This window comes from Crinia signifera, chromosome 5 (genome assembly GCF_055691185.1).
Source record: "Crinia signifera chromosome 5, ASM5569118v1, whole genome shotgun sequence".
NCBI lineage: Eukaryota > Metazoa > Chordata > Amphibia > Anura > Myobatrachidae > Crinia > Crinia signifera.
In genome coordinates, this window is record NC_139221.1 from 123,237,011 (window position 1) to 123,259,724 (window position 22,714).

General features: G+C 46.4%; 1 protein-coding gene across 1 annotated transcript in view; it reads right to left on the minus strand.

Moving 5' to 3' along the window:
- Nucleotides 1-21,197, minus strand: part of RIOK1 (RIO kinase 1) — a 58,205-nt gene extending 37,008 nt beyond the window's left edge. The window contains exons 1-7 of the mRNA XM_083187971.1: nt 21,109-21,197; nt 18,225-18,405; nt 16,826-16,916; nt 15,263-15,332; nt 12,596-12,638; nt 12,115-12,207; nt 593-705 (exon numbers count right to left, since the gene is read on the minus strand). Coding sequence (XP_083044097.1) covers nt 593-705; nt 12,115-12,207; nt 12,596-12,638; nt 15,263-15,332; nt 16,826-16,916; nt 18,225-18,405; nt 21,109-21,140 — 623 coding nt within the window. The 5' untranslated portion in view covers nt 21,141-21,197. The remainder of the gene's footprint in view (nt 1-592; nt 706-12,114; nt 12,208-12,595; nt 12,639-15,262; nt 15,333-16,825; nt 16,917-18,224; nt 18,406-21,108) is intronic.
- Nucleotides 21,198-22,714: the final 1,517 nt, after the last annotated feature.

Here is a 22,714-nt window from a genome sequence, read left to right on the forward strand (position 1 = left end):
CAGATATACGCAACCAAAATCTGTGTTATCTGATTATTATGTAGTTATGTTTCACTCAGTGTGCAATTGGGATACCAAATGTTTTTTTCCTGCCTGAAAAAGGCAAAACCAAATCCACGAAAACCATGCATTTATTTCTTAAATCGCAAAATTCCAAATTATCTATACAAAACTGGGCACAGTAAAATACCAAAGTATATCCTGCTGAATATAACCTGCTCTTCAAGCTTATCAGCATACTCCTCTGTCTGATCTACGCTGGACACAATAAGCATTCGATAACAACTACTTTAACATTTGACAAAATTCAAGTATGCCATGATATTACGGGGAAAAAAAACCCAGCTTACATTATTGAATATACAGAGGAAACCCACCAACATAACCGAGTTGAAGCCGTTTGCATGGGGTAAAATTTCTCCAAGCCGATGTTCAGGACTAATCAACAATAACATTTAGATGCAATTATTGCTGCACAAGGGGGTCATATCAGATATTGAAAGCTAATGTTCACATTTTTTGCCTCACAGATATGTGATATTGGATCATGGACCATTCTATGATCCTGGAATGAATGGCAAAATCCTCTTACCTGAATTCCCCGCTCACATATTTATCACGATCTTTAAACAACAAGATTGAGGTTTTGAAAATTTTTATTGCTCGGCTCTCTCCATCGGAAGTGCTGGCATGGTAAACATTAGCCTACAACAAAAGAAAGTTTATGAAAATGGTGGACAAAACTAAGCAAAATGTCTCCACAAGCTAATGATAAACTCTATAATTTAACCCTTTTGTTTCTGAGGCTTTTCTCACCGAAGATGGAGTCTACTTTGCACCTTTTGGGCTGGTCACTATACCACATGAGTAATCTGTTTACACACTACCCACACAAATGAAAACTTCTATTCCCCCAGAAGACTTAGGAAATAAAATTAGCCGGTTTAGATTTCCTCACATCTCACGGGAAATGTACCCAAAACAGCTAAAGAAAGTGTTTTTTTTTGTCATAAAAAGTGTAATAAAAGCAAAGGTATTTATATAGCCAGAGCCGGCCCTAGGCATAGGCAAACTAGGCAAATGTCTAGGGCGTTTGGAATGCCTAGGGGCACCAGCAGCTTCTGCTGATTAAAATGATAAGCAGCATGCCTATATTCTGTGTGTGAGTGAGGCTGTATCTGCATATGAAATAGTGTATTCATGGAAATCACTGTAACATAGCATTCTGTATGCAGGTACAGCCACAGTCATACACAGAATATAGCCATGCCACATATCATTTTAATCATCGAAAGCTCCTTGTGTGTACTGGTCATAACAATGCAAATAAGACGAATCTTCAGCAAAAAAGGCACCCAGCGCTGGCCTGTTGAGGCAAGATGTATGAGGAAACTTCTGTATCCAAGCAGAGGTCAGTGTTAGCGGCTGTGCGAGTGCTGTCTGCGGGTGGGTTGGTTGTGCAGAAAAGTGTTCGGCATATGTGTAAGGGGCATTATGTGTGTCATGTATAAATGCATTAATAATGTGCGACATATGTGTAACAAGCATTATGTGTGTCATGTGTATAAGGGCATTAATAATGTGCAACATATGTGTAAGGGGCATTATGTGTATGAAGGGCATTAATAAAGGTTGGCATAATGTGTAAGGGGCATTATGTTTATAAGGACATTAATAATGTGTGTCATGTGTAAGGGGCATTACTGTGTGGTATTATCAGGGGTGCAGAGAGAAAGGGGTAGGGGGTACAAACTACCCAGACCAAAGTCTGATGGAAGGGCCCAGTGGGGACCCCGGGATCCCTCCCCTTAAGTGATAGCAGCAACTGCAGCTCTTCTCCTCTGCCCAGCACACACTGCTTTGTGCTATGTTGCAGTATGGCCATGGAGGTGCTTAAAATACAATATTTTCTCAGGATTTTTTTCTAAGGGTATAATGTGAGGAGTAATGTATATAAGGTAAAGTGGTACTACTGTGTGATGTAACGTGAATAAGGGACACCATCGCATGATATATTGTGAATAAAGTTGCACTACTGTGTGGCATAATTTGAATTGGGGGTACTATTGTATGGCCATGCCCCTTCCCAGCAAGAACACACCCGTTTGGACTGTACACCGAATGTGTGCACTGTTTCTATTTAAAATATTGCGGGTAGGAACACCAAAATGATGACTGCTATGATGAGGGTTGATAGTGCTGGGAAAGGGGAGCGGGGTCAAAGGCGGAACTAGTGGCGGTGCTAAGGGGCACCAGCCAAAATCTTGCCTAGGGCGTCATTTAGGCTAGGGCCAGCTCTGTATATAGCGCACACATATTCCGCAGCGATATACTGAGAATATTCGAACATTCACATCAGTTCCTGCCCCAGTGGAGCTTACAATCTATATTCCCTACCACATATACACGCACACAGACATTCTAGGGTTAATATGTTGGGAACCAATTAACCTACCAGTATATTTTTGGATTGTGGGAGGAAACCAGTGCACCTGGAGTAAACCCACAAAAGCACAGGGAGAATATACAAACTCTGCACAGTTAAGACCTTGGTGGGAATCTAAACTATGACCTCAGTGCTGTGAGGCTGTAATGCTAACAATTATACCATCCGCACTGCCTCATGCATGTATTTTTTGTGTTTGTTACTACCATTAAGAAATTTTTTGAGATTCTTGATTTGACATTAATCAACTTTCAAAAAACCAGGAATGTACACAGTTTTTCATCCCTGAGTAGTTGGAATTTTTCAGTTCTTTAGAAAATGTGCAATATATTTTGTGAATGGGACTCAAGTCCATACACAGAATGTTTCGGTACTTGTTTCCTAGCACGGCGCCCATCGCATAAGATTGTATGCCACTTTAATTAAGGCATACAATCTTATGCGATCTGATACAATTGAAAAGATTTTTAATTGTATGTACAATATCGCATCTTATGGATCTCATCTTATGGATCTCATGGATCTTATGCATCCATAAGATGCATAAGATGCCATAAGATAAAAGATCCATCAACACCAATCCGAAGTGTGGCGAGCGCAGCGAGCCCACGAGGGGCGGCGGTACGCGTCCTTCGACCTTTTCATACCCCCACTATCCACGTCGGCGTGGAGTTGATTTTATATATAGTGTGGCGAGCGCAACGCGGACGTGGATAGTGGGGGTATGAAAAGGTCGGAGGACGCGTACCGCTGTGCTCGCCACGCTTCGGGTTGGCGTCAATAGTGGGGTGGCGTTAACAATGGGGTGGGCATTTCACCCATGAGGGGGGTTCGCAATTAAAATTGGGGTTTTGGGGGCTTTTTACATTGGAATCAATGTAAAATTGGGTCTCAGGGACCATTTCACATTGATTCCAATGTAAAAATCTCGTTGATCGCATTGCATGCATCTTATGCCACACAAACACATAAGATGCATGCAATGCTTGTGATATCGGCCCGACGCATACAATCTAGATCGTGGGCGCCGTGCTAGGAAACAAGTACCAATGTTTCATACACACATTGCCTAAAGGTAATTCTATACAATATTTGTAATAATTTTTAACATAAATAAAAGGTTTGTGTACATGGAAACATGTCACTATCTCAGTTATGCTAAAAAAAAACTCAGAGTTCTGAATCATTTTGATATTGGCATATCAAGCTGTATCATCTTTTCTAGTCAACTAAACGTGACCAGGTTTTTTGTGTGCTAGCTATACGGAGACTGAGCTTCTGAAAGAGCCTACCCCTGTCGTATTTAGCACTAACTGCCTATGAGCATAGTATAATGTCATGTGACGTTATGACACTGCAGTAGGTTACAGGCTGTAACACTACAATAAAAACAATAAGCCGTTAATCACAGAGGGTAGGGACAAATGAGTCGTACTGTGAAAGCGCTCAACTGCAAAGACTTCATGTATAGAATACAGCAAGTGGCACTTCCCTTAAAGAGTAATTAAAGGACAAGTACTAAACATACAGACACTACAAGAGATATCCCGCACCAGTATCATGTATCACTTAGATGTGATCCTCCTCTCCCAGTTATTTTCAGATATTAAGGAGACGTATTATTCCCTAATATTGGTCTGGGAGGTGCTACCCACTACTTGTTAACTGACCTCCAACACTCACAAAGAAAAAAGGGGATTTTTGTCCTTACCTGGAAAATCCTTATTTCTGAATCCTTTGGTGGACACTGGGACAGTGGGAAGGGGGCGGAGCCATGGCGACAGGCACCAAGTAGCTAACACTTTAGTGGTGCAGCCCAGGCCCCTCCTTCCCCACACTCCATCCTAGGTCAGTTTAGACTACCACCGGACTTAGGAGCACAGGAAAGGAGAGAATGAAAGAAAGAAAAAGAGAAATCTTGTATCACCATGAACAAGAGCATTTCCCTAAAACCAACCCATCCGCCGATCAGGGGCGTCTGGGCGGGCGCCCAGTGTCCACCAAAGGATTCAGAAATAAGGATTTTCCAGGTAAGGACAAAAATCCCCTTATTTCCTTCATACCATTGGTGGCCACTGGGACAGTGGGACGTCCCACCGCTGTCCCCTCACGGGAGGGAACGCTCCTGAGCTGCAGAAAGAACGCCACGGCCGAATGCAGAGTCGACCTCGGTGAAAGTATCAAACCTGTAGTGGCGTATAAAAGTGTGCATGGAAGACCATGTGGCTGCGCGGCACAGCTGCTCTGCGGAGACTCCTGAAGCCGCAGCCCACGATGATCCTACCGAGCGAGTGGAATGGGCCGTGAGCCCTGCTGGCGCCGGCCTATTCGCCAGGAGGTATGCCTGCTGAACCGTAAGCCGCAACCACCTGGCAATGGACTGTTTAGATGCGGGCCAACCCCGCTTCTGATGATCATAAAGAACAAACAAAGCTTCTGTTCTTCTAATCTCCTTGGTCCTATCCACATAGATGCGAAGGGCCCGAACCACATCGAGAGCCCCTCCACTTCTTGAATCCTGGAAAGCAGGAACTACGATTTCCTGGTTTACGTGAAACCTGGAAACCACTTTTGGCAGGTAACCCAACCTGGTACGGAGGACTGCCCGATCTTGGTGGAAGACCAAAAACGGTGGCTTACAAGATAGAGCGGTCAAATCCGAGACCCGCCTAGCTGACGCAATCGCCAGAAGGAAACACACCTTCCATGAAAGCCAACGCAACTCCACCGAGTCCAGAGGCTCAAACGGAGCCACCTGAAGAGCTCTCAGAACCAAAGGCAGATCCCACGGGACTACGGGACTCCGAAAGGGAGGAGTCACGTGCATGACCCCCTGGAGGAAAGTGCGAACCTCCTGTCTTGTCGCAATGCGCCTCTGAAACAGAACCGAGAGCGCCGAGACCTGAACCTTCAAAGTGGAATGTTGAAGGCCCAAATCCACTCCCGACTGCAAGAAGGCCAAAACCTTGGGCAACGAGAACCTCCTTGGATTCTTCTCGTGCTCTTCACACCAGCGAAAGAAAGAACTCCAGATCCTGTAGTAGACTCTTGCTGAAGACGGCTTCCTGGCCGCTATCATGGTTCTTATCACAGAATCTGAGAACCCCCTGTCTCTTAAGATCTCCCTCTCAAGAGCCAAGCCGTCAAACCGAGACGAGCTAGGTTGGGATGTTGACAGGGTCCCTGAGACAGAAGGTCTGGCCGGAGAGGTAACCGCCACTGAGGTTCCTCCGCCATGAGCAGGAGATCGGCATACCAGGCCCTGCGTGGCCAGTTTGGGGCCACCAGGATTACCCTTACCCGTTCCCGCTTGAGTCTTCTTAGGAACCGAGGAAGAAGAGCCACCGGCGGGAAGGCGTACACCAGATCGAACGGCCAAGGTGCCGACAGAGCGTCGACCAGAAATGCGCCTGGATCCCGAGTCCTGGACCCGTAGCAAGGCAACTTGTGATTCCACCGGGATGCCAGGAGGTCTATCTGAGGCCTTCCCCAACGAAGGGTTAGAGAGTGAAACACCTCTGGATGAAGAGACCATTCTCCGGAGTGGATCTCTTGGCGGCTCAGAAAGTCTGCTTCCCAGTTTTCGACGCCGGGAATGTACACTGCCGACAATGCCAAGAGGTGACGTTCTGCCCAACGAAGAATTGGCTGTACCTCCAGAAAAGCTGCTCTGCTCCGAGTTCCCCCCTGGTGATTGATGTATGCCACCGCCGTGGCGTTGTCTGTCTGTACCTTGACTGCACGAGAGCAAATCAGGGGGGCCGCTTGGAGAAGGGCTAAGTAGATTGCCCTGAGCTCTAGAACATTGATCGGCAACCCCGACTCCTGGTGGGACCAAACTCCCTGGTAGGATCGGTCCTCCACCACCGCTCCCCAGCCCCTGAGGCTGGCATCCGTCGTCAAGAGTACCCAGTCGGAGACTAGGAAGGGCCGTCCCATGGACAGGTGACGTGGCTTGAGCCACCAGAGCAACGATAGTCGAACCTCCTGAGAGAGTACTACCTCCTGCCTCTTCAGAGCCTGTGGTGAACGGTTCCAATACTTGAGGATCTGGTGTTGCAACGGACGAGAGTGAAATTGGGCAAATTCCACCATCTCGAAGCACGAGACCATCTTGCCCAAAATCTTCATGCATAGATGAAGAGAGACTCTCCTGTGCTTGAGAAACCCTCGTAAGAGGGCCTGCAAAGCCAGCCGCTTCTTGTCTGGAAGATAGACCCTCTGGGCCTGGGAATCCAGACGCGCTCCCAGATGTATCATCTCCTGGGAGGGTTCCAGGCTGGACTTGCGCCAGTTCACTAGCCAACCGTGAGCCTGGAGCAGGTCCAGCGTAATGCCTAGATGTTGCAGGAGTAGTTCTCTGGACTGTCCCAGAATCAGAAGGTCGTCCAGATAAGGCAGAATCCGCACTCCCTGGAGGTGAAGGAAGGCTGCCATAACTCCCATCACCTTCGTAAAGACTCTTGGTGCTGTAGATATTCCGAAGGGAAGAGCCCGAAATTGGACATGAAGATCCTTGGTTGCAAACCTGAGGTACTTGCGGTGATCCGGATGAATCGGAACATGCAGGTATGCATCTCTGATGTCCAGAGATACCATGAAATCCCCCGGCTCCATTGCCTGTATAATGGACCGGAGGGACTCCATGCGAAACCGCGGAATGTTCAAGTAACAATTGAGATCCTTGAGATTCAGGATTGGTCGGAATGAACCATCCGGCTTCCCGACCAGGAATAAATTGGAGTAATAGCCGTGGCCCCTCTGCTGAGGAGGAACCACTTCTATCACCTGAGACTGGAGAAGAGTCTGAACGGAGGCGTTGAGAGCCTCCGCCTTCAGAGGACAGGCCGGGCGCCCCGTGATAAAGAATCGGGTCGGCGGACGCCTGTTGAAGGAGAGATAGTATCCTTCCGACACTATACTCAAAATCCAATCGTCCGATGTCGTCTCCCTCCATCTGTTGGCAAAATGGAGGAGGCGAGCCCCTACCGGCAGGGAGTCGACCTGAGGGGTCCCTGAGTCATTGGGAGGCCTTCTCCGGGGCCTTAGGAGGCTGACGTTTGCCAGACTGGGACTGTCTGCTCTTACCAAACGACTCCCTCCTGGGAGGACGGCTTCTTGTTGAAGATTGTCCCCTCGGCTTTCCCTGCGGCCGAAAGGAGCGAAAGGACTGCTTCGGCTTAGAGGGTGCCGACGGGAGGAAGGCTGTCTTGGAAGTGGCTACCGTAGTCACAATTTTGTCCAGCTCCGGACCGAAAAGCATATCGCCCACAAAAGGAAGGGCCTCCAGGGCCTTTTTGGACTCTGCATCCGCATTCCAAGTGCGGAGCCACAAGGCTCTTCTGGCTGCAACCGAAGACGCCGAGATCCTAGAGGCTAACGTAGCCGTGTCCAGGGCCGCCTCGCCCAAATACATGGAGGCTTCTCTGATATGTTCCACCAGACAAAGCAGCTCCGACCTGCGTATGCCTGACGTAATGTTCTCCGTCAACATATCTGCCCATTTGCCTACCGCCCTAGCCACCCAGGCCGAGGCCAAAGCTGGCCTATTAAGCGTACCCGCATGAGTAAAGATAGATTTAAAGACATGTTCCATCTTTCTATCCGTGGGGTCCTTTAGAGCCGCCACAGTGGGAATAGGCAAGGTAGTAGCCTTTACCAGCCGGGCTATGTGGGAATCCACCTGAGGCGGGCGTTCCCATTTCGTGCGCCCGTCTGCCGGAAAGGGATAAGAAGAAACCATCCTTTTAGAAATTGTAAATTTCTTATTAGGAGCAGACCAGGCTTTTGCCAGGTCTCCCTCCAGCTGCGTTGAAGATGGGAACACAGCCGGATCCTTCTTCTTGCGCTTAAAAGAGGGTGCCTCCTCCGCAGGGGGTTGGTCTGGCTCCTGTATGTTTAAGCAAGAGCGGACCGCCTTCACCAGCGCATCTACCCTGGACTGAGTCATAACGTCGTCCTGGGATGTAGCCTCCTCGTCAGGGTCGTCCGGGTCATCCAGGTCAACAGGGTCATCTGTGTCCGCCTGGTCATCCCCTGAAGTATCCGTCCCCGTAGAGTCAGCTCTCTGGGTGCGGGCTCTGGGGTTCTTGCGCTTGCTAGCGGCACCCAGCAGGTTCTGTAGAGAGGAAGAAACCTGAACCAGTCCCTGCACTGAGGAAGAAAGGCCCTGTACCCAAACAGGCTCAGGCGCCAGCGTCAGCAACTGAGGCTGGGACTGCGTGAGCGGAGCCGGTTGAGCTGGTGGAAGAGTCGCCTGTGAAGGCTGACTCAGCACTGGTGGGGGCTGAGGGTGTGAACGGGAAGCGGCTAGCTGTTCAGCAAGGTCCCTCATGGCTGTCGTCAGGGCCTGCGCCCAACCCGGTTCCCCGGAATGGGATGCCTGTGACGGGGCCGTATCCACAGAGTCCCCACCATTACAGCGTGTACACACACCCCCATGGTCTGTCGAGGTGGAAGAAAAATTCTCCTTGCACCTAACACACTTAAAGGCCCTCAGGGCAGGAGCGTCCCCTGACCGCGAGGGTCCTGTGGACTTTGAGCCTGACTTAGAAGTCATGGCTATGCTCTATTGCACTTCAATACAAGACAGAGTGAATATAGAGAGATTTGCACAGAAAAAACCCCTATATAGAGAGGGGTGTGAAAACACAGCACTGAACACCTCAAGGGTGCAGTGTCAATGTAATACAACCTGACCCGTCTGGAGACCGGGGAAGGAAGGGTGCCACAGTGTCCACACAAAAGCTGCTTTTGCTGCTGCTCCTCTGCACCGATGTGTGACAGAGTCAAGCCTCCATTAGGACAGGACGCTGGCAGTCCCCGGCGGGAACTCATATAGAGGCTCCCTGCCGGGGATTGGGCGGGGAGGAGGTGAGGGACCTCCCCCCCCCTCCTGGAACCTTGCCAGGGCTGAAAAAAATATGGCGGCCCCCACCGCTACAACAATAGCCCTGGTGGTCTAGTGGCCTCGGTTTCCCCTGTGGGGACCGAGTGTCACCGCCAGGAAACCGCCGGGAGCGCACCCACCCCCGGCGGCTACGTGCGCTGGGTTCCCTCCCTCCGGCGTCTAGTATCCAGACGCCGCTGCGAGACAGAGCGTCTCGCGGTCACCGTTGCGGGACAGAGTCAAGCTTCCATCGGGAAGCCTCTCTGCCTCGCGTCTCACTGCGGTCACCGTTGCAGGACAGAGTCAAGCTTCCATCGGGAAGCGTCTCTGTCTCGCGTCTCCCCCAGCCGCAATACCGCTGCGTGCTGTGGGGAGGGAGGGGGGGAAGTGCGGCTTACCTGCTCCGTGGCGCACGGTCCCTCTGTGCTGGGACCCAGCCTGCAGGTCCGTGGCAGTTCACGACGAGCTGGCTCCGGAGCAGGTGAGCAGCCTGGGTGGTCCACCCGGCTTGCTCACCGCAAGTGTAAAAAAAAAAAAAAAAAAAAACTTTTTTTAAAAAACGCTGCAGAAAACTGCAGCAGCTACTAAAAACGTGCCTGTGCTCCTAGGCACCAAGAAAAAACTGACCTAGGATGGAGTGTGGGGAAGGAGGGGCCTGGGCTGCACCACTAAAGTGTTAGCTACTTGGTGCCTGTCGCCATGGCTCCGCCCCCTTCCCACTGTCCCAGTGGCCACCAATGGTATGAAGGAAATAAGCAAGTATCCTTTAGGGTGCACTGAGGATCTAATGATTGTTTTAAAAATTAACTTTTATTGTTATTACATAAAATAGTCATACTGACAGCAGCAGGAGGCAATTGCGTGTTATATCAATCCCGGCGGTATACTGCTAAATTTCGGGTATAAGCAAGAAGGCAACAGATGTGTGGAGAGTATAGATACTGAGGTCTAGTGGGGGCTGATTAACATAAAGATATAGCCATATTAGTCCCGGCGGTTATACCGCTCATTTTCAGGCAAACAATACCAGCAAGATACTAAGCACTGGTTCTGTCTATATGAGCTGTTATGTATCAGCCCTTTCAGGGTATGAAAACATCCACATATGACCTATAAAACCTGCTCTTGGAACACAGCAGGATAGAGGGTATTCGGTACTTGTGTATTATCACGGCGCCCAGGATATTAAGTTGTACGATATATAATCGCATCGCATGCCAAACACCCGATGCACAGCGATGTGATTTTAAATTGTATAAGGCCCCTATACGATTTTTAATTGTATAAGCACCCTAATGGGGGCTTACAATGTTAAATGCACCCCCACACCACCCCCACTATGAATGCCAACCCGAAGCGTGGCGAGCCTGCGAGGGGCGGCGGTATGCGTCCTCCGACCTTTTCATACCCCCACTATCCACGTCGGCGTGGAGTTGATTTTATATAGTGTGGCGAGCCACAACTGTGGCATGCGCAGTGAGCCCCGCGAGGGGACACATATTACTTTACATGTATTCCGATTCCGCTCGCCACACTTTGGGCTCGGTGGCTTGCTGCGCTCACCACACTATATAAAATCAACTTCAAGCCAGCGTGGATAGTGGGGGTATGAAAAGATCGGAGGACACGTACCGCTGAGCTCACCACTCTTCGGGTTGGCGTTGATAGTGGGGGTGGAGTGGGGGTGCTTTTAACATAATAAGCACCCATCACGTTTAATTATGTTATAGGGGGCACTTTTAACATTGAAAAACCCATTAGGGTGCTTATACAATTTTAAATTGCATACCATTGTATATGCGATACAATGGCATACAATGCCATACAATGCAATGGTATACAATTTAAAATTGTATAACATCGCCTGCCATCGCATCGCATAGCATACCATCGCATGCCTTATGGTCTGCGATGCGATGGGCGCCGTGCTAGTACACAAGTACCGGGTATTCATTCATATGAAAGCACTCTGTTTAAAATCCGGTGGATACATAGTACCGCTTAGTCACAGATGCAACATATGTGCACAGATTTCTAGACATGAAAATATGAGCACACTTTAAAGCTAATTGGATACACACAGTGACATCCCCAGTATTATATAGCATGCAATCTTATTAAGAATTTACTAACAATTATTAAGGGGAACAATCCCAGCAGATATACTGCTCATTTGAGGGTATATATTAACATTTATATCACTGGGCTGGCTTGACCGTCATTCCTCCTATAAGTACTACATACAAGTGGTGTGGAATTATTGGCACACCGTTAGGCATTTCAACAAGCTCCAATATAGGCTGAGAGGATATTGCAACAATCTGGTAATATTGATACAGTTATAATTCTGCTGAAAACCACAGAGAATTGCCAACCATTTAACTCTCATAAGAAGCCTGGTAAATAGCTGCTACAGAATCTGTGACCTATAGGTAGCAGCCTGACATATATATTATAAAGGGCAATATTAGCCCATGAAAAACAAGAAATAAACTAAGCAAACACACATTTGTCTTTAATTTCTTATTCTTTATTCACACATCTTTCTTTTTTAATATTTCACTAATACGAGGTATGTTTGTCTCCTGACGACGATAGGAGATAATTTTTATGTAATAACAATAAAAGTTAATTTTTAAAGCGATCATTAGATCCTCAGTGGATCACTAACTTTTTTCTTTGTGGGTGTTACAAGTACTGAACATGTCCATGCTATTCTACTCTACAGAAATTAATATTTAAAAACGAGCATAATGTTATTGTTTAGTAATGTACTTACTTCTTTGCCTGTGCTGATACAGCCATTGATTTCTGATATTACCCCTCTTGTAAGCATCTTAAAGAGAATCATTCGTGTTCTAGGATCCAAAACCTTGCAAGCAAAACAAATGAATTGACTGTATTGTATTTTAACAGTAATTATATATATTTTGAAATAACATGTGTGAACGGTCATATGGTTTCAGGTTATAAAGGGACATGAACAGTAACTTATTCTACTTCCTGAGGCAGCAAGTGAAAGGGCAACGTTCTTACCAGCTATACAGATACTACATGTATAGAATTTTGCATGTATTTGAAGCAACTGCATTAGTAAATCTACAACAATATAAATGCCCCCAGTTTTAACTTGCTACATTTGTTAAATAACTTTCCTTCCTTTTATTGGCCTTCCTCCATTACTGAATGGCAAAGAGCGCATCTTCATTAACATTCCACTTATTTCATGATATACTCAAACAGCCATTGGTAGAACATACCTGTTCCACAGTAGCTCTGTCAGATTTATCCTTAACCCGATACCTGGAAATGAGGAAAGCTTTATGAGCGCACGCTATGTGTAACACACAAATTGCATTAGTCTTTAACCCCTTCCTGACAGAGCCAGTTTTTGCGTTCCTGACAGAGCCCTTTTTTTCAAATCTGACATGTCTCACTGTTTTTTCGTGACACATTGTACTTCAAATTAGTGGTAAATTTGGGTCGATACAGTCTGTGTTTTTTTGTGAAAAATACCAAAATGTCGGAAAAAAATGGAAAATTTAGCAATTTGCAAAATGTTAAATTTTCTGCTTGTGAGACAAATAATCTTACCACTCAAAATAGTTAATAACTAACATAGACCATATGTCTACTTTATGTTGCCATCATTATTTCAACTTCCTTTTCATTTTTTTGGACACTAGGAGGCGTAAAATATGAATAGCAAATTCTCAAATTTTCAAGAAAATTTCAAACACTGATTTTTTTAGGGACCAGTTCAGTTCTGATGTGACTTTGAGGGACTTGTATGTGAGACACCCCCATAAATGATGCCATTTCAAAAACTGCACCCCTCACAGTATTCAAAACAGCATTTTGGAAGTTTGTTAACCCTTTAGGTGTTTCACAGGAATTAAAACAAAGTGTAGGTGAAATTTCAAAATTTCATTTTTTTTGCAGATTTTCAATTTTAATACATTTTTCTAAGGAACACAGTAGATTTTACTAGAGAAATGTGACTAAAAATTGATTCCCCCAATTCTTTGGTTTTCATAAATGTCCTATATGTGGCCCTAGTGTGCACGGTGACCAAACCACAGGCTTCATAATAGAAGGAGCACCTACTTGATTTTGGAGCCTCCTTTTTATGAGATTATTTTTTAGGCACCATGTAGGTTTCTAGGCACCATAAGATGCTAAAAGTTAGGAACCTCCCCCACAAGTGACCCCATTTTGCAAACTACACCCTTCAGGGAATTCATCTAGGGGTATAGTGTACATTTCAAACCCCCAGGGGTTTCACCAATTTTGATACAACTGGGCTGTGCAAATGAAAAAATTTAATTTTTCATTTTCACAGCTCAGTTGTATCAAAATTGGTGAAACCCCTGGGGGTTTGAAATGTACACTATACCCCTAGATGAATTCCCTGAAGGGTGTAGTTTGCAAAATGGGGTCACTTGTGGGGGGGTTCCACTGTATGGGTGCTTCAGGGGTCATTCAACCAGAATCTGTGCTGCAAAAGCCGCCGGTAACACAGAAAACGCTGCAATTGGCTGTTCACATTTGAACAGCCAATCGCAGCGATCGCCGACCGGGGCTCAGGGACAGCAGACATCTCCAAACTGTCACCGCGTCTATGGACGCGGTGACAGTTTAAAACCATGACGTATATATACGTCTTCGGTCGGGAATATCTATCTGTAATATATATATATATATATATATATATATATATATATATATATATATATACACACACACACACACACACACACATTATATATGTGTGTGTGTGTGTGTGTGTGTGTGTGTGTGTGTGTGTGTGTGTATATATACACACATACATATATACATACATATATATATATATATATATATATATATAATCATTTCATTTCATGTCTCATTTTATTTTTTTCATTTTTAAACTGTCCCTAGTGCTGCTGCTGCTGGCGGGGGGAGGGAGGGGGGAGGCAGCGCTGCGGCGCATAGCAGAGGGAGGAGAGCGGCTGCCGGGTGCCGGCCGGGTAAACACATAGTGCTGCCGGGTGGGAGGGAGGGGGTGTCCGCGGATCGGTGGTGATCGGTGCTGTACTTAACAGCACCGATCACCACCGTTTTCTGTGTTACCGAGCGGCATAGCCGCCGGTAACACAGAAATAGCTGTGATTGGCTGTTCACATTTGAACAGCCAATCACAGCGATCGCCGACCGGGGGGGGCATCCCTGCCCCCCCCGGGCGGCGAGGGGGGATGTCTGCTGTCAGGGACAGCAGACATCTCCAAACTGTCACCGCGTCTATAGACGCGGTGACAGTTTACATCCATGACGTACATTTATGCCATGTGTCGGGAAGTACTTCCCGACCATGACGTAAATGTACGTCAATTGTCGGGAAGGGGTTAAAAGGTCTAAATTCGTAGATAATTGTTGCTATTAACCGTTTGAGTTCCAATATCTGTAAGAGATGTGCAAAATATCCGCTAAAAATGCCAGCATCATTCACATTTGTTACATAAATTAAAAATATTGTGTAAAAAAATATATTATATTTCCAATATAAAAGGTAAACATAACACGTTTTATGATGAATAATAATGTTTGTGGCAATTTTCACACATATTTTGACAAATTCACTTAAGGTGCCCATACACAGTACAATAATTGTATTCGTTTTGAACTAGATCACATGCAATTTGTGTTCGATGTGAACTTGTTCAAAAAGTATGTGCAGCACATACTGTTTGAGATGTGCGATGGGATGTGCGCGGGAGAGCGCATCTCAACGCACACTGCAATTGCATCGTGTATGGGCACCTTTAGCACTCAAAGGGTTACACACCAGTGACGAATGTTTATGGCTGGCAATGACAAAATAGAAAGCAGTGTACATTATGAAGGAAAACAACAAAGAAAAAGAACTGAATAACTCCTATACTGACGTGTCTGCATCCTTCTGTCTTGATTTTTCAGTGACTTTATTCATAACGGAGTCTGAAAGATTAAGCTTCCCTGAAAAAAACATAGGTAATTATGTATCTGATTTTATTGACTTAATTTCTATTACTTAAAAAGCAGAAGCATATTGTGCAGCGGTGTGCATTGAGGGGATCAGGATACAGAATCACATACAACGGTATGAAACTTAAGGTAACAAAGTGTATCCATGTGTGTTAGGGAAGCTAGCACACATTCAGAGAGGAATAGTCCTGAGTGAGGCAATCATGTCTGAGAGGTGCATGTGTGTGTAACACCATAATTGTGTCCCCGCTATCTAAGCCATGGTAAAGTATTTAAATTTGAATTGCATCATCAGACCTCAGAGCAGCCCACTTCACTTGGGCAATTAGAGGCATTCCGGAGGCTGGACAATTTTTTGGGGTGTTTGTGAGAGCTCCGATATTTGTGGGCATCTCCCAGACTTTCCAACCATTGCTGATATATGGGCTTTCCCCAATTGACGATTGCGCTCACAATCACAATTGCCACTGCAGATTTACCAAAATGGTAGTCAGTCTGCAAGGGATTGGATTTGCAATTGCTACTGTAGGGTGGTGACAATCGAATGGTCAGCAAAATGCCATTGTTTCCTCTTATCACACCATCATATACTAGGGTTCACTCTAGAAATTTTGCCGGGGGGCGGTCCGGGGCCGCAGAAAGCACACTTGTGGGTGGTCCCAGAGCGCCAACATCACTAAAGTGGGCGGGCCGGGCCGCCGACATCACTAAAGGGGGCGGGCCTGGCCCCGCCGAAGATGCCGTCACCATGGGAGAAGGTGCCTTGATGCCGGGGAAGCTCCGGGCATCGCTGGGCTTCCCTGTGCAAGGAGTCGGGCAGGCACCAGGCTGTTTTAGCGGGGCGCTGCTAGAGGGGCAGGGTGCATTTTGCCCTTTAAAAATCGGGCAGGGCGCAGCGCCCCGCTAAAACAGCCTAGCGGGAACACTAATATACAGGCGTTTGACTTTCAACAGATATACCATTTTTTCAAAATGAGCCACGTAATGGTTAGCACGGACAGTTAGCATTACAGCCGCACAGCGTTGAGGTCATGGGTTTGACACCCACCATGGCCCTAACTGTGCGGAGTTTGTATATTCTCACAGGAGTTTCCTCCGGGTACTCCGGTTTCCTCCCAAAATATACTGGTAGGCTAATTGGCTGCAACAAAATTAGCCCTAGAATGTCTCTGTGTGTGCGTGTACATGTGGTAGGAACATAGATTGTAACCTCCACTGTGGCAGAGACTGATGTGAATAATGCAGAATATTTATGTGCTATATAAGAAACTTAATAAATAATTAATAAATAAATGAGCTATGGAAATGCGTGCTGCCAGCATAGGTAACCAAAAGTATACGATATAGCAAAACAGATTCTGCCAAGGTGTAATGGGAAAAATACTACATTTATGTCTTTGATTTTGTACATTTAGAAAAGATTTCACGAGGAAGTCATCCACGCGCGTCATGCCATAGAGAACACCAATACTGCTTGTGCTTACCAAGATGAATTTTATTCTCATACTTCTGCAAGACTTTGTCCGTCGTCATGTACGCTTTAGATGAGCCGTTATTCATATGCTGTCTGTTGGCCTAGAACACAAGAACTCAGCTGATGACACATAGGTTATGTTTCCGCTGACACCTTTGACAGGTATTTCTTTATTTAAGAGTTAGAAAGGTTATGTTTCCGCTGACACCTTTGACAGGTATTTCTTTATTTAAGAGTTAGAAATGCCATTTTAGCAAAGAATAATTGGCCCAAGGATTATATGTAAAGCTAGTAAACCTGCTCAAAGCAAAAGCTTCGAAAGCTAGAGTGCACGTGCGAGAAAGATGTAATCTCACTCTCTGCCAGCAGATGGCTGTGTTTCGGAGACTCATGGACGCAATATATATATATATATATATATATATATATATATATATATATATATATGTGATAATAAAAGTTAATTCATATATCCTTTTTATTTAAAACATATTTTCACTACCATTTACACAAAATGAACACACTTTCAAGGATACACAGGCATTGAGAATCAGTGATCGCAAATACATGCATTTTATCCTAAATTGCGGACCAGTGACTCAGTTTTACAAAATGAGTGGATCCCCGGGACGTGCTCTGCTGTAGCCAATCCGTTTTAAGGGGACATTGCTATAAGTTTTAACTGAACATTTTTCCCTCTAGTGTCTCCGTGTGTTGTGCAGAGTACAATAGCGGCAGCCACCGTCCATGTGTGAGCCATAAGCCAAGATCTGCAGCATGGTTGAGAGGGACACTATAGTGGACCCCGCTGTCAATGCAGCTAGACAGTAGCCTGGGGCTCTGTCCTGCTTGGAGTAATCATCAGCCTGTGGGTCTGGACCCGAGGTAAGAACACCAGCGCACATGACAGCACGATGGCTGGCACTGGGAAGCAGGAGAGCCCGGAAGCCGGTAAACGGAAGACCCACCAATCCTGGTAAGAATGAGACCTGCCTCCTCTCCCCTCCTTACCTCATCACCTCACCCACCATTGCCCAATCGTCCTCCTCTCTTTCTCTCTCCCATATTCTCTTCCCCCTGCCCGCTCTTTATTAGTGTTCATTCTAGCACCCGCTATCTTTTAAAACCCATAAAGTTCCTCTTCCCTGCCTGGGGTATCGCTGTCTGCTGTAGTGCTTCTAGCACAGTGTGGTCTGTATTTCAGCACTGATATGCAAACCAGACCTGTGCTAGAAACACCACAGCAGACAGCGACACCCCAGGCAGGGAACAGGAACTGCATGGGTTATCAAAGATAGCGGGTGCTAGAATGAACACTATTTATGGGCGTCCAAAAACTATTTACGTGCAAAACAATTATTGATTCCCCCAAATATATTTCTTTACAGGTATCATAAGGCAGGCAATACCTGAGGATTACTTGCTCTAGTAGAGGTATAGTGCTTTGTGAGATTAGCACCGCTGCCTTCCCAATACCAATCATCCTCCTCGTCATCATCATCATCTTCCTCACTGTTCTCTCCATAGTACTCCTGGGCAGAAAGCTCTTCCTTTCTCTGGATAAACTGTTCATAACTTTGCATTTCATCACTATTAAATAAATAATAGTATTACCAATGAGATATGCGACAATGGCAGAGCAGATCCAAAGAGACAACCGTGTTCTCCCTCCATTTTTTTTTTTTGCCAAGCACTGACCGGGGAGGACCAAATCTTAAGTTGCCCATACACTGGGCGATTTATCTGCGATTTGGGCTATTTTAATGCGATGTGTCCAAATTGCATGTGATTGACAGCAGGTGCGATGCGCGGACCCATACATACTGTATCACACTGGAGCCTGTGAGTCCCAGCGGAAGCAATCTGTTGGAACAATATATTGTATGCGAAAGGGGGGATTGTGTGCAACTTCTCCACTCAGAGAAGTCGCCCTAGTGCAGTGGTCAGGGAATTTAGGGGCAGATTTATTAAGCTCGGAGAAGAGATAAACTGGAGATAAAGTGGAGAAAAGGTAAAAGGAGATAAAGCACCAGCCAATCAGCTGTGTTTGAAAAAGACAGTTGGGAGTTGATTGGCTGGTGCTTTATCTCCTTTTACCTTTTCTCCACTTTATCTCCAGTTTATCTCTTCTCCAAGCTTAATAAATCTGCCCGTCAGTCCTCATTACCCCACACAGTGCATGCTTTGCTGGTAACCCATCAGGTGCACAGGTGTACTAATTACACAGACACATTTTATAAGGTCCGCAGGTGGCGTTAATTATTTCACTTGTGATTATGTGAGGAGACCTGCAAAACATGCACTGCATGGGTTCCTGAAGACCGAGTTCCCTGACCACTGCCCTAGTGTATGAAATACAGTGTAGAGAGAACAGTGGACAAGACATACTACTAGCAGTAGAAAAACCCTTCAGTATGTGGAGGACAGGTCAACATTCACTAGGTAGACAAGTTTAAATGGTCGACAAGTTTTCTTAATTTGACTTTTTCAAACTCTAGGTGGACTACAATTGGGATGGGTAATCTGTGCCAAGCAAAGCAGTAGTGGAGTGAGGCATCTTGCCTGAACATAAAAAGAGAAGGGGTACATTAATTGAGGTATCTTGTGTTAATTGTGAAATGTTCAATTTAACACCCCAAAAAATAGTGAAAATTTTCTGTCAACATTTTCCACATGCTGACCTCGTGCATATTGAACTTTTAAGGTCAAGGTAACCATAACCAATCACATCAAGGCCAACGTTGCTAATTCTTGACAACCCCTCAGTGGTGTGCAGGAAACTAGTGATGTTAGAGAGAATATATAGTGGGATATACAATCCTCCGTCGGAAATAGCAACGGGTTGCCTATTCAATGCTGTCTACCAACGGCACCGAAGAGGCATCATGGCAGAACGAGCCCGACTTTAAAAGCTGTTGGGCTCATTCTGCCGATAACGGCCGTGGATTGTCGCGATCCTGGCCGTATCTTGACAATCCACGGCCGTTTATTTGGACACACCCCCTTTTCATTGAATCACGTCTGCCGATTTACTGTCGGGCAACTTGTAAACGGGCCAGGGTCATGGCTGTCGGGAGGGACCGACAGTTGTGATCCAGGATTGCATATCCCCCATAGAGCGGATATTTGCAGTTAATCAATTCTAAGCACAACATAACCTAACAAATTGCCCACTAAGATTCTTCTTTCAGCCTGCAACATTCAAACACAACTTTTTTTTTTTTTTCGTGACATTCCTACTTTCAAACAGCAGTCCCTCAGTGTTTATTCACAAAAGCAACTGCCAAAGGTTTTTATGAGGGCTGATTAACAGGAAAGCTTACCAAGTTCTGGTAATGAAATTCAGTCACGGTCATGGGCTATATTCAACTTTTATATCGCAATCTCCTGTATAAAGTGATGGGAGATTGTGGGGCAATAATTTGACAGATCTATTTTTTCCGCACTCAGCACAATCAAAGTAATGGACGTGGTGCAAAAACTCCTATTTGTGCTATCAAGTGGGTGACATTTCACACATTTCGGCTTGCCACCACCGGTGTCGACGTCAGCTGATCACATCCAAACAGAGCAACAATTAAATATCTCTGCTGAGCGCCATCTAATGATGAAAACAATTGAATAGCACACATTAGGCCTCTTATATTATCACTTCCCACTTCGCCTCATTAACAAGGCGAAGCAGTTAGGGACATCGTCAAGACGTATTAACATCTTGACTGCCAAAACAGGGGAGCACAAACTCCCCCCTCCGGCGACGTTCCGTTGCTGGAGGGGGGCATTTGTGCTCCCCTGCCTCATGTCATGCTGCCTCCTTCACCCCAGCTGGCAGTACTGGGCAGGCCTGAGATCTCGCTACTCACGCACCAAGTTTACATTATATGTTCCATTGGTTACTTGGTCCAAACTGCATTCACAGCCTGGGAACTATCTGCTACCCATCTTTCCAATAGATTCTCTTTTACAGATCACTCTATATATTGTCATTCGCTGTATAAAACAATACAATGTTCACAGTCACACTGCATCTCTTAATAAATGCACCAAGTTTACAGAAGGAGCCAGGTACATAAACGCTAGGATGAAAGTAACCGGCAAAACCCTTCCTACAGCCACCATTCCGAGGAACAGTGTAGCTAGAGAGCGCTGCTCAGGCCTAAAGCATGGAAAAGATAGGTTACAGAAAGTAGACGTTACAGAGTCCGACAGCCTGCCCTGGCCTCGGCTACATGGCAGATCAATCCGTATAAAACATGGGATATTAATGCATAATATTAGGGGAATACACATCACCTGTCCGGCTGCTCCGGAACGGCGCCGGCCATCTTGGTGCTCTCAGCAGCAACAACACGTGTCCGGCTCCGACCCGCACAGTGACAGCAGCAGCAGCAGCACCCTGGCAGCAGCAGCAGCGCCACCATGTGCTTCTCCCTGTGTACTACTGGCTAAGAGCCAGCCACCTACTGTTCATTTACATTGTCGCTGCAGAAATTGTATAGCAATACTAGCACGGAATGCTCCAGGGAGCCCCCCAGACAAATTCTGTTACAATGAGAATAAAAAAATAAAAGTTTGCTTTTTCGTTATTATTTCTTTAATACGTAATACATGCAGGCAGTGGTGTAAGTTTGTCCAAGTTGCCCGGAGGCAAGATGTATATTGGTGCCCCCCCATATTCACACACACACACAATCTTGTATCAAATATATATAAAATGTATCTTATGAAATATAGATCTAATATAGATCTATATATCTATATATAGATGAGAGAGAGAGAGAGAACATATATTTTAGAACTCAGCCACAGATGCTATATTAATGGCTTTCAATTAATGAATTTAAACTCACAGGGGAGGAGAGGTGCCCCCTTGGGTGCAGGAGCCCGGCGGCAGATGACTCCATTGCCTCCCAGAGTTCTGCCTCTGCTTGCAGGGTTGCCTACCTAACCCTCTGCTTCAGGTAGAAAATGCTCTGTTCCTGGACTTCCCTGGTAATGTATGATTTCCATCACCTGTATGGAGCTAGTTAATTGCTAATGTTACCCATAGGCTGGTTTCACACACTCCGGCTCCTGCCGGACGGTGAAATGCCGCACACACTAGTTTATCATGGAAGGGATGGCCACAGCCCGGCAGCCATCCCTTCCAGTGGTGGGATCCGGCTGCAGCCGTGCGGCCGGGTCGTGGCCGTCCCGTGTGAATAGACACAATAGTGTCCATTCACAACTAATGTGTGCGGCACGGCTCCCTGGCCGTGCGGGATTTCACCGTCCGGCAGGAGCTTAGTGTGTGAAACCAGCCAAAGGCTGGTTTCACACTGTCCGGCTCCTGCCGGACGGGAAATTACCGCACGGCTTAAAAGCCGTGCCGCCCCTACAGTGTGTGATGGACAGCTCTGTGTCCATTCACACTGGATGGTCACGGCGCGGCCGCCGGGTAGCAGCCAGATCTTACCACTGCAGTGTCCGGCTGCCGTGCCGTGGCCGTCCCGTTCTGCCCATTCAGTGTGGTGTGGAAGGCAATTGGCGCCTTCACACACCACGGAAATTACCGGATACTTACGCCCATGTGACGAGTAGGGCGGGCGTACACCCCGTCAGACTGGAAATGCCAGTCAAAGTGTTTGGACCCACCCCCATGTGACGAGGGGGCGGGGCCACCGGATCTCCAAACCGGACCATGTGAAAGGTCCAGAAATCCGGCTATAAGCCTGACAAAGTGGGTCCGGCTTTTTTCCGTCCGGTCAAAACCGAAGTGTGTGAAACCAGCCATACACTGCTGCAATGTCTCGCATTAGTGTTCAGACACCGATACCCTGCAAGGCCTTCCCGGCAGCAGGGACACATGTGATTCCTTTGTGATGGATTGCATGTGTCCCTGCTTCCTGCCTGCCTCACC